General features: G+C 43.7%; 1 protein-coding gene across 1 annotated transcript in view; it reads right to left on the bottom strand.

Moving 5' to 3' along the window:
• MANBA (mannosidase beta) overlaps positions 1 to 13,083 on the bottom strand; it is a 146,151-nt gene that overhangs the window by 112,071 nt on the left and 20,997 nt on the right. Inside the window, exons 2-4 of the mRNA XM_062199815.1 lie at positions 7,969 to 8,063; positions 4,972 to 5,077; positions 3,989 to 4,159 (exon numbers count right to left, since the gene is read on the bottom strand). Coding sequence (XP_062055799.1) covers positions 3,989 to 4,159; positions 4,972 to 5,077; positions 7,969 to 8,063 — 372 coding nt within the window. The remainder of the gene's footprint in view (positions 1 to 3,988; positions 4,160 to 4,971; positions 5,078 to 7,968; positions 8,064 to 13,083) is intronic.

Raw genomic sequence — 13,083 nt, 5'->3', positions numbered from 1 at the left:
TCTCTCCTCCCTTCAGAGAAAGGTACCTCCTTCTTTGATGGCCCCGTTCTTTCCACTGGGATCTCACTCACAGAGATCTTTCATTTAGGTCTTCTTCTTTTTTTCTTTTCCATGGTATCTTGGCTTTCCATGCCTACAATACTCTCATGGGCTCTTCAGCCAGATCCGAATGCCTTAAGGGCTGATTCTGAGGCCGGAGTGTTGTTTAGGACATCTGCCATTCTATGAGTCTGCTGTGTATCCCGCTTCCCATGTTGGATCCTTCTCTCCTTTTTTGATTCTATCAGTTAGTATTAGCAGACACTTGTCTTGTTTGTGTGATCCCTTTGATTTTTAGACCTGTCTAAGCCATCTCTCATTCTCTCTTTTTCTCTCCTCTGTGTGTCTCTCCCTCCCTCCCTAATTCTACCTTTCAAATAAATAAAATAAATTTTTAAAAAATAAAAATAAAAAAGACCATGCTCTTGGGCGATTATTTAAAGGAAGGCAAGAGAAGTGTAGGGATGCCAGTTAAGAGACCAGAGTAAGATTGCATGTGAGCAGTGACTGGATTCAAGATACAGTAATAGAGGGGCCGGCTCTGTGGTGTAGTGAGCTCAGCCGCTGCCTGCAGTGGTGGCATCCCATATGGGCACTGGTTCAAGTCCTGGCTGCTCCACTTCCAATCTAGTTCTCTGCTATGTCCTGGGAAAGCAGTGGAGGATGGCCCCAAGTCCTTGGGGTCCTGCACCAGCATGGGAGACCTGAAAGAAGCTCCTAGTTCCTGGCTCCTGGCTTCCGATCAGTGCAACTGGGGAGTGAACCAGCAGATGGAAGACCTCTCTCTCTGCCTCTCCTTCTCTCTCAGTGTAACTCTGACTTTCAAATAAATACATATTTTAAAAAAAGATACAATAATAGAAATGGAGATTAAATTAATTCAAGAGCTAAAAAAAAAAGGTAAAATTCACACCATTGAAAGGACTTAGCAGTGGATTGGAGGAGGGAGAAAGAGGGGTACAAGAGTAAGTCTTGGGGGCTGGTGCAGTGGCACAATGGGCTAAGCATCTCTGCCTGCAGTGCAGGAATCCCACATGGGTGCCGGTTCGAGGTCCAGCTGCTCTTCTTCCAATCCAGCTCTCTGCTATGACCTGGGAAAGCAGTAGAAGATGGCTCAAGTCCTTGGGCCCCTGCATCTACGTGGGCAACCGGAAGAGGCTCCTGGCTTCAGATCGGCACAGCTCTGGCTGTTGCGGCCAGTTGGGGAGTGAACTAGCAGATGGAAGGCCTCGCTCTCTCTGCCTGTAATTCTCTGTGTAACTCTTTCAAATAAATAAATAAATCTTTTTAAAAAAAAAAATCTAATAGGTGCCAGGGCCAGGCGCTGTGGCGCAGTGGGTTAACACCCACTGGTGCCTGAAGCACCAGCATCCCATATGCGCATCGGTTCTAGTCCCGGCTACTCCACTTCCAATCCGGCTCTCTGCTATGGCCTGGGATAGCAGTAGGGGACAGCCCAAGTCCTTGGGCCCACGCGCCCGCGTGGGATTTCCAGAAGAAGCTCCTGACTTCGGATCAGCGCAGTTCCAGCCGTTGCAGCCAACTGGGGAGTGAACCATCGGATGGAAGACCCCTCTCTCTCTCTCTCTCTCTCTCTCTCTCTCTGTGTAACTCTGACTCTCAAGAAAAAAATAAATAAATCTTTAAAAAAAAAAAAAAATAGGTGCCAGTGTTGTAGCAAAGCAGGTTAAGCTGCCGCTTGCAAAGTCAGCACCTCATTTTGGAGTGCCAGTCACAGTCCTGGCTGCTCCACTTCTAATCCAACTTCCTACTAATGCACCTGAGCAGCCTGTAGATGATGGTTGAAGAGCTTGGCCCCTGCCTCCATTTGGGAGGTCCACATGGAGTTCCTGGCTCCTGACTTTAGTGTGGCCCAGCTCTGGCTGTTGCAGCCACTTGGGGGATAAACCAGTGGATGGATGATCTCTCTCTCTTTCTCTCTCTGACATTCTGTCTTTCAAATAAATAAATAAATAAACTTTTTATTAAAAAAATAAAGATAGAATTACCAAAGGATATAGCCACCCTACTGCCAGGTATTTACCCAAAATAGCTGAAAGTAGGATCTTGTGGAAATATTTGTACACCTATGTTCATAGCAGTATTATTTACAATACACAAAAGGTAGAAGCAACCCTAATGTTCAGGAAAAAATGATTGGATAAACAAAATGTGGTATATATACACAATAGAATATCATTCGGCCTTTCAAAGGACAGAAATTCTGCACTGCTTCAATATGAGTGAACCTTGATGACATCATGCTGTTGCAAAAAGAAATACTGCCTGATTTTAGTTACATGAAATATCTAGCAGAGTCAAACTCACAGGAAAAAAAAACAGAGTGGTGGTTGCCACAGACTGGAGTAGGGGGACATGGGGAGCTATTGTTTAATGGGTAGAGAGTTCCAGCTTTGCAAGATAGAAAAGTTCTAGAGAACAGCTGCACAGCAATGTAAATATACTTAACACCACTAAACTGCACAATTAAAAATGGCTAGAATAGTAAATCTTAGAGTATTTTTACTACAGTAAAAATATAGTAATTTTACTACGTAAGATATTTTACAAAAACTAAAATATTTAATAAAAACATTTTTAAAATCTAAATGTCACATACACTGATAATTCAATTATGTATTAGATTAAATTTACGTCCTCTAGACTGAGATCAGACTCAAAGAACAATAATCATGTTTGTGGGTTTTATCTTTGTTTGATTTTATAAGGACCTAGCAATAAACTATGAGAGATGTCAGCAACTGTATTCATATTTGCAGGAAGCTTCCTAATAAGAACTAGTAAAGAGGAAGCTCATAATCTGGTGAAAAGTTTGATTTAAAAAACAAAAACAAACTGGCCTGTTCTTTCCTTAGAACATTTTTAGCCTTACTATCCCCACAATTCCGGCACTGTGGCACAGCAGGTTCAACAGCCGCCTGCCAGGGCAGCATGCTGTATCGGAGGGTCGGTTCCAGTCCCTGCTGCTTCCAGTCCAGCTAATGCAGCCAGGAAAGCAGGGGAAGAGAGCTCAGGTGCTTGGGCTCCTGAAGTTCACGGCTCCTGGCTTCTGCCTGACCTAACTATGGCCATCGCAGCCATTAGATGAGTGAGCCAGTGGAAGGAATACCTCTCTCAATCTCTGTGTCCCTCCCTCCATCTCTGTCACTTCATCTTTCAAATAAATAAAAATAAATCTTTTTAAAAATTTATATACTCCCATTACCAGTCACAAATGTTTCTTCTTTTTCTGATGTTGCCTAAGTTCTAAAGCACACTTCAGGAAGAATACTCTGAAAAATAAAGATACTCAGGACCGATGTTGTGGTATAGCTGGTAAAGCTGCTTCTTGCAGCGCCAGCATCCCATATGGGCACCAGTTCAAGTCCTGGCTGCTGCTCCATAACTGATCCAGCTCCCTAATACACCTGGGAAAGCAGTGGAAGATGACCCAAGTGCCCAGGCCCCTGCACCCAAGTGGGAGACCCAGATAAAGTTCCTGACCCCTGGCTTCAGCCTGGCCCAGCCCTAGCCCTGGCCATTGTGGCCATTTTGGGAGTAAACCAGTGGTTGGAAGACTGATATTCATTCATTCATTCATTCATTCATTCATTCTCTCTCTCTCTCTCTCTCTCTCCACCCTCTGCTCTCTGTGTCCCAACTTTCAAATAAAATAAATAAATCATAAATCTTTAAGGAAGGGAAGAAGGAAGGAAGGGGGGAAGGAAGGAAGGGGGGAAGGGAGGAAGGGGAGAAGGAAAGAAAGAGAGAGATAAAGATACTTTACAAAAACTCAGGTAATCAGTTATTTTACATTTTCAAACTTCATTTGGGGTCAGGAAGGAGACTCCCAACTTCTGAAACAGCACTAGAACCTTCAAGTAAGCATTTTGAATGCCAGCACACCCATCCTCAAAGCAGAAGCCCCATCTGTTTGAGAGCGTGTTACCTTTCGAATAAAGTTGACATGGCATTCACCATTCTGCACTGATGGAGGGCACATAGGGGGCACCTGGTAGCCAGAGTGAGCTTGGCTCCGCTGTGCCGCATACAATACTGCAGACTGGAAACGCAGTTCAAGGGTATTCACGTCTCTGACCACACGGGTAATATCAAACTTCTGAATTAAACACAAAGAACCATCAGCCCCACAATGTGCAAGTAGTCCAGTGTATAAAATGTTAGATAGAGCAGAATCTATGAAAATGCACTATGATATTTCATATTTAGGTTTCACCTCCTTAAGACAAAGAAGCTATCCAACATAGTATAATCTAATTGTCCATTTTTAGTTATAACTAAGCATATTCTCTCATCCAAATGCAGATTTCTAGGTTTCTCCTTCTATTTTTACTGACAGAATGATGATCCTAGGGAAACAGAAAGAGCAGAAAATATCTTTAGCCCAGGAATGTCTGGCTGTTTGCATGTGGCCTTGAACTGCCCAGGATTTTCTAAACGCTTCACGACGCCCTGACTCTCTGGTATGAACAGCATGTATTTCTAAATCATGAGTTATTTTTGTTTTGACAAGTCTACCCTTGAAAGAGAAGGGACACCAAGATGCACTCCCTGAATGTAATTATTCCAGAAAGCAAAGGGCATGTTCTATTTCAATCGTTTGTCAATTGCCATTTCCCAGGAAACAGAACCAAACAGAGAAGGCAGCATCATTTATTGAACACGGATGTGTCGAGCACTTGCCCACCATTTTACACAATGAGCTTGCTGCAGCCCCTCAGCAACCCGGTGGGCTTGGTGGTATTCCTCTCAGTCTACAAATGTAGCAGCTGAGAAATAAAGTAACTTACCCAGTGCTTCAAAGAGCTTATATTGTATCCCATGGTAAGCATTTATCTTTCTCTACTCCAAAAACAATAAACACAAATACCTAGGAATGAATTTTTATACATCATGTCCTTAAGTACTTACATATTCATTGAACATGTTGTCTGTTTTCCCAATGGTGACATTATTGAAAATAATTTTGGTGACTGTATCAACTCCATCAAAAATCAAGTTCACCTTTTGCCTTTTGCTAAAAAAGAAAAGATTTTAAAAATCATATGTATAAGACACTAGCTTAGTAAATCTTTATTAGTTGAAAGCTAAAAAAATTTTAAACCTTTCACATGAAAGCAAACACCCTTAAGAGGAAATTTCCAGAGCCAGTGTTGTAGTACAGAGGGTAAAACCACCATCTGCGACACAAACAACCCATGTGGGTGCTGGCTCGGGTCCCTCTTGCTCCACTTTCAATCCAGCTCTCTGCTAATGGCCTGAGAAAGCAGCAGAAGATGGCCCAAGGGCTTGGAACACTGCACCCACGTCGAAGACATAGATGAAGCGTCTGGCTCCTAGCTTCAGTCTAGCCTAGTGCTGACCATTGCAGCCATCTGGGGAATAAACCAGCAAATGGAAGGTCTCTCTCTCTATCTCTCCTTTTCTCTGTAACTCTTTCAAATAAATAACTTTTTTAAAAGGAGGTAATTCCCAATGAGATTTCTAATACATGTTTATACAATATATCAATATTGAGGGACTATATCAACATAAAAATCAAGAGAACTTCTAATTTCCAAATGCACTGACTTTTTTTCTCTGCTTATGCTACAAAGTTCTTGTGAGAAACAAGTTAAATAATAGGTGCAAAACATTTTCACAAACTACTAGACACCGAGAGAACACATTAACCAAATGACTGATACCCATGAGCGAATCTGTGCTCGGGGGATATTATGAAGCCCCAAAGGGACCAGAAACAGTCTCTGAATTTAAGAAGTCTACAGAACCTAGCTAGCATTCAAGTCCTAAAACACTGGAAATAGGGGGAAAAAATTGATCTATTCTAAGTAGCATCATTTGCACTTTTTGGACAACTACAAGTTTAGCCTAGTGGTCAAGATGCCTGTGACCCACATCAGAGTGCCAGGGTTCAATTCCTGGCTCCAGTTCCTAACGGCAGTGTCCAGCTAACACAGACTCTGGGAGGCAGTGACAATGCCTCACATAATTGGGATCCTGCACACAATGAGGGAGACCTGGATAGAGTTCCTGGCTCCTGGTTCCAGCCCCTGCCAAGTGCCAGCCATGGTCATTGCAATCCTTTGGAGTGAACCAGTGGATGGGAGTGCGTATTCTCATTCATTTATTCATTCATTCTCTCTCTTTTTCTCTCTCTCCTTCCCTCCCTAAAGGGAACACAAATAGATATTATATATTCACATATTAAAATATTATTCATCAACAGAAATTAATGAAACATTGATGCTTCATAGATCAACGTTGAAAACATTATGCTAAGTGAAACAAGCTAATCACAAAAGGCAATATGATATGATTCAATGTTAAGAGTTTTCAGAACAGAAAAATTCTAGAGACAAAAAGTAAATTAGTGGTTGCCAAGGACTGGGATAAGGATGTGGGAGATGGGAATGATTCTAAAGGATATGGTTTTCTTTGGAAGATGATGAAAATCTTCCAAATTTGTGGTGATGATTGCACAACTGCATGAATGTACTACAAACCATTGAATAGTGTATTTTAAATGAGTAAACTGTATGCTTCATGAGTTATATATCGATTTAAAAAAATGTAATGGGTTGAAATGCCTAGGTGGAGGGTAGACTCCCAAAGAAAGTGCCAAAGCAAAAGCAAGGCAGCGGTCGGTGCCGTGGCTCAACAGGCTAATCCTCCGCCTTGCGGCGCCGGCACACCGGGTTCTAGTCCCGGTTGGGGCACCGGATTCTGTCCCGGTTTCCCCTCTTCCAGGCCAGCTCTCTGCTGTGGCCTGGGAATGCAGTGGAGGGTGGCCCAGGTGCTTGGGCCCTGCACCCGCATGGGAGACCAGGAGAAGCACCTGGTTCCTGGCTTCGGATCAGCGCCGTGCGCCGACCGCAGCTCACCGGCCGCGGCGGCCACTGGAGGGTAAACCAACGGCAAAGGAAGACCTTTCTCTCTTTCTCTCTCTCTCTCTCTCTCACTGTCCACTCTGCCTGTCAAAAAAAAAAAAAAAAACAAGGCAGCACTAACAGCATCAGTCGCTTCAAGGGAAAACATTTGCTTCTGATGTATAATTTGAGCTGAGAAGCTAAGCGCAAGCAAGCTGGCCAAGTCAGCAGTGGGGAGGGTGTGCAGGCTGTGCTCCAGGGCTAGGCAGCTTTCAACAGTATTTTCACAGACAGGCAGAGCTGTTCAGATGTGATTTGCTGAGCAAAAGCAACATGCATTCTATTCTTAAGTGAACTAGAACCATAACAGCAGATATTTTAAGTATTATCAGGAAATAGGGCCTGGAACACAGTAATCCCATAATACTGAACACTACATTCTGGCTTTATTTGTCTTTGAATAGACCAATAAATTACACTTAAAAATTCACATAAAAAGAAGAGAAGGATTGTTTTAAATTTAGCAATAGTAGTGGTAGATATACTTGGGTCCACACTGTCTCATATGAAAATATTTGCTTGCAGGGATACAAGAACATTACAGAACATATTATCAGTGCTTTCTCTCACAGCCTCATGACATAGTATAAGGTCAAAGTCATAATCGCAATACCCAGTTAGTGTCACACAGAACAAATGATGTATCTCTGATCCTACATTACAATACTATAAATATAAACCACTCTGCCTCCTGCTTGCTCCCTGAAATCAGCAATCTATACAAGAGAACTGATGGGATCTAGGTTGTCCCATCATGACCACTGGAAAAATGACTCCATTAAGACACAAGTCTGTAACTGATGATCAGTGACAGCATCTTCACATAAAAACATAAATCATATATTCACTTATACAGTACACAATTTTACTGTTTTAAATCTCTGGTGGTCAAGAGAAAGAAGAAAAACATAGATAGATAGATAGATAGATAGATAGATAGATAGATAGATAGATAGATATATCTCACACACACACATACCTGCTGTCAAAGGGGATTTTAAATTCCTTGCTATAGGTCCAGTTATCCAAGGAGATCCATCGGTACTCCAGGTCATTAAATCTGTAGTAAGGATCCTGTCGGTACAAGATAAAAAATATATATGCTAAGCAGTTAAACATGAAAAAGTCAATCAATAAAACAAACATGAAGGGCAGGCATTTGGCGTAGCAGGTGCTAGCTGGGACACCTGCACCCAATATCAGAGCGCCGAGTTCCAATCCCAGCTCTCTGCTCACCATTCAGCATTTGGAGAGTACATAGGTAGACTGAAGAGAGAGAGCACATTTGTGCGCTCACTCTCACATGCTCTCTCCCTCCCTCTCTCTCCTCCCCCAAATAAAATGAAAACTAAATAATTTTTAAGTTTAAAAATAAAGAATTAACAACAGTTAGTTATCACCTAAAAATTTAATGAATTCTTGGCCCAGGAGTACCAAGAGTTAAGACAATTCACACTGAAAAATGTGGGGGAGAAATTCCAAATAAACAGCTGAAATGAGAGAGTTCTGAGTCTGGTGCTATGGCGCAGTGGGTTAACACCCTGTCTGCAGTGCAGGCATCCCATACGGGCACCGGTTCAAGTCCCAGCTGCTCCACTCTTTTTTTTTTGACAGGCAGAGTGGACAGTGAGAGAGAGAGAGAGAAAGGTCTTCCTTTTTGCCATTGGTTCACCCTCCAATGGCTGCTGGCCGGCACGCTGCGGCCGGCGCATCGTGCTGATCCAAAGCCAGGAGCCAGGTGCTTCTCCTGGTCTTTCATGGGGTGCAGGGCCCAAGCACTTGGGCCATATTCCACTGCACTCCCAGTGTGCCAGCGCCGCAGGCGGAGGATTAGCCTGTTGAGCTGCTGCGGCGCCAGCTCCAGCTGCTCCACTTCTGATCCAGCTCTCTGCAGTGGCCTGGGAAAGCAGTACGAGATGGCCCAAGTCCTTGGGCCCCTGCACCCACGTGGGAGACCTGGAAGAAGCTCCTGGCTCCTGGCTTCGGATCAGCACAGCTCCGGCCGTTGCAGCCAGTTGGGGAGTGAACCAGGAGATAGAAGACCTCTCTGTCTGTCTTTCCTTCTCTCCTGTGTAACTCTGACTTTCAAATAAATAAATACATCTTTTAAAAAAAAGTGAAAGAGTTATCAGAAATAATATAGCTTAATTACAGTAAAACAGGCCTAGAGGTTAATATTGTTCCCTGTGTTAAAATCAAACACCAACCCTTACATGAGGGAACACACTCCTGGTCTATAGCTGGCCTCTAATTGCCAGTTTTCTCTGGTTTATTGCTGCCACTATCCCAGATGGCCTCCAGGGGGCACACTTCTCTACCACTCACAGGCCAGCAAAACTCAGTCTTGGAAATCATTTAGCATTTCTGAAGTAATTTCTCATTAAGTGAGCACAAAAAGGGTATCTACAGAGGACACAGGCAGCGCAGGTATTGTCAAACCTAGAAACTTCAGATTTCTTGTGTTACTGCAGCTCAAGTCAGCAAATTGCAACCCACAGGCCAAATGCGGCTCGCTGCCTGTGTTTGTGTTGCCAGCAAGCTAGGAATGGACATGGGCCCATAAATAAAGCTTGAGGGAAGCACAGCTATGCTCATTTCTTTATCCATTATATTTAGCTGTTCTCAGTGGCAGAGTTGAGTCGACACGAGACAGACCATCTGGCCTAGGAAACCTAAAACACTCAGGATCAAGTCCATTATAGAAAAGGCTGGGCAACCTCTGCCCTGGGTGACTGGCCTCCAAGGTATTCACAGATGCTGTTTCTGCTGCAGTACCCAGCTCCAAGCCCTCCGCTTCATAATCCCTAGCTTTCTCCTCCTACGCATCTTCCACCCTCTACTTCCCAAAACAGCAGGCAAATGAAGAAGGTAGTAAGGGCCGTTTTCCAGTTCATCCATCCGTAAGCAACAGCACAGTCACATAGGAAGAAGCTGCTCCAACACGCGGGGGCTTCCCCTGTCCGTGAGGGCAGGGCCACCGTCTATTTCTCAGAGACTGCAGCTCCAGATGAAGCAAGAAAAGCCCATTTTGTCTGGGTCGCACACAGATAGGAGTGAGATGAACACGTTAAGCTGGCGAAAGCCAGTTGGGTGGCTGCCCAGGGCACAAATCTGTAAGAGGCACTCAGACGTCACGGGGGATGGCTCAAGACCAAGCAGGCATCTGTCAGAAACTGCTTCTAATTGAAGGAAATATTTCAGGAAGCCACTGGTGGGGGGGGGGGGGGGATAATTGATGAAATTTATTAACAGCACATGATCACTAAGCTAATTTTTTCAGCGTGGTTGATGGCAAGCTTTTGTTCTGTGAAATGGCATGTACTTGGCCCAGCCTTCTTTTTTCCATCTCTGCTCTTCCTGCACATAGGACTCAGCCTTTCCAATGAATAAACAAGGAACAAATAGTTAAGGGCCCAGGGTTAAGAGTCACCTAATGATTACTCTGACCATGTGCCTCCACCTAGCCCTATTTATAACTCTACAGTGTGGACTTAGTCCAGTACAGTGAAAAATAGCACAAGAAGGGCATGAGGGAAACTCGGCCACAAAGCGTCAGTGTGTTAAGCCCTGACAATCTGCTGGGGTCACGGATCCTCTGCCTGTGGGGCACAAGTCCCCTGTCTTCCAGCTCCTTACAAGGGGGCTGCATGTTGAATTCTAGAAGGCAGCTTTCCCAGATAAATATTTTTTTCTTTATAAACATAATTTAGAGGTAAGAAGTACTATCCTACTTGAAAGAATCCAGTCTGAAAAAGCTCTTTACATCTGACTCCAAAAATATGACACTCTGGATGTTAAACAAAATATAAGGAAGGCTACTGTTCTGGAATGAGCTCCTATACTAGGTGGCAATAGCCCTGACCAAACCAAATTGGAGTCACTCATGTTAGAAGTCACATAACCAGGCTGAAACGTTAAAGCAGGTAGATCTCCAAGCAGACCAGTTTTTCCTGAGGACAGGGAATTTTAGTTCGCCTAAGTTAGCGTAATAAGGAAGTCCTCTCTGCTCTAACCCTCCCAAGAAAAGCAACCTGAAGGAAGCTGAAATTCACCAGTCGGGTTTTTTTTTCCTGGTGTTGTTTCCTGGTTCCCACCTGACAAAGTCCGCTTCTGCCCTTGCCCAGGGGGAGACCTCATTCTTCTTTGTGGAATGGAGGCTGCTCCAATTCATCAATCATGAATAAAGGTTAATCAGATCTTTACCTAAATTTGATTTGATTCTGTCTTTTGATGTGGAAAAGACAAAACTGTGCAGATAATAAAAGGTTCAAGAGTAAGCAGGGGTCCCGAGGGAAGGACGAATAGGCAGAGCACTGGGGATCTCTAGGGCAGTGAAGCAATTCTGCACGATACACCGGTGGCAGATGCATGGCCACAACCATTCGCCCAAAGCCACAGAGCGAACAGCCACAAGGTGTGCTCCAGCGCAAGGACTGCACTTTGGATGACAACGATGTGTCGATGTCAGTTATCAAACTGTAACGAATGGACCGCTCTGGTGGGAACGTGGAGAACGGGAGGCTCTCTGCCGTAGAGGCAGAAGGTATTTGAGAATTCTCTGTACTTTCTGCTCAATATTGCCGTGTTCCTCCCAGTGCTCAAAAAAAAAAAACCTAATTAAAGAATTTTTTTCTTACTAATACCATCCATTCCCACCCTAAAAAAAAAAAAAAGCTGCAGAGGCATAGATTACATTTGTAATAATTATTCCAAAGGCTAATCGACCAACTTAATTAGTTTCCAGATTGGCCTGACCCCCTCTGATCCTACTGTTTCTGAGTCCTATTTAAAGCAAAGTTCAGCTCAGGGCTACCTCTCATGAACTGTGGACTCCTGGCAATTGCTAAATGATTAGGCAAACTCAAACTCTACAACCAATAACAGTATCACTTATTAACCATTTATCTGTAAGTACGCACTCCTACACTTGTATTTTCATGATAAGCATACACAGTAAATAGCATTTTATAGAGGAAGAAACTGAAGCTTCAAAAGGTGAGTGTCCTGAGGTCACAGGGCCAAGCAGGAACACATCCAGGAATGAAACCGACTCAACCTAACACCAAGGCCTGCGTTCTTTTACCTGCACTATGATCAGCACAAAGTGGAATGTGACTCCCTGGGACCCTGTTTTTGACAGATGCTGTTATCACTCCCATTCACTAAGCAGGAGTCCCAGGCTCAAAGTCAAACAGCTGCTCAGTGGTGGGGCACTGACTCAGACTGGAGAATCCCGCCTCCAGAGTCCACATGCTTAGTCATCACCTGATACTGATATCACCATCATGGTCACGATGCCGGTGCTACTCACAAACCAGGCACCATGAGATGACCGTGCCATGCATGTGCTTGAGCTATTTATAACTCATACGTACACACTTACCATACATCAACAAACCATGTGTAATCAGAGCATGCGAATGACAGTCTCATTTTCTCACTAACCTCCAGGCTCCACCAATTATATCTGCATACAGATACCAAGGCTACTTAGCCAGGAAAAGCTTTTCCACTCCCAAAGTCTGCTTCACCTCATACATAAACTACCTCAATGGAAGAAATCAGAAAAAAACCTATACAACTTGCATTTACTGGCAATGTTTTCTGGGACATTTGTACAAAAATAACTAAATGTTAAGAAAACATTCATTCAAAAACAAGCAGAACTAAACAATATATCAAGATAGTAAAGTATTTGGTGAAACCTCACTTTTTAAAAGTAAAGAAAATGATAATTCAGAATGGTGGTTACTCTTGGGGGAGGCAGGCAGTGGGACTAGGGAGAAGCAATGGTGTTGGCAATGTGCAGGCTCAAAAGCTGGGTAAAGGTACATGGGTATTCACTGAATTGTTAGGCTTTAAAAACAATAAATACAGTATTCATATAAACTTTCCAGACATCAAGTACTTTGTCATAAAAATTAAATAGAATAAAATGTTCATGGGGCAGGCATTTGGTTCTGTGGTTATGAAAACACTTGGGGTGCCCACATCGATGAGTGTCTGGGTCCAGGTTTGGCCCCACTTCCAATGCTGCTTTCTGCTAAGGCATACCCTGAGGGGCAGAGGTCACAACTCAACCACTAGGGTGCCT

The sequence above is a fragment of the Lepus europaeus genome, chromosome 8 (genome assembly GCF_033115175.1).
Source record: "Lepus europaeus isolate LE1 chromosome 8, mLepTim1.pri, whole genome shotgun sequence".
NCBI classification, from domain to species: domain Eukaryota; kingdom Metazoa; phylum Chordata; class Mammalia; order Lagomorpha; family Leporidae; genus Lepus; species Lepus europaeus.
The sequence above is the reverse complement of the archived record's forward strand: the minus strand, read 5'-3'. Positions and strand labels throughout refer to the sequence as shown.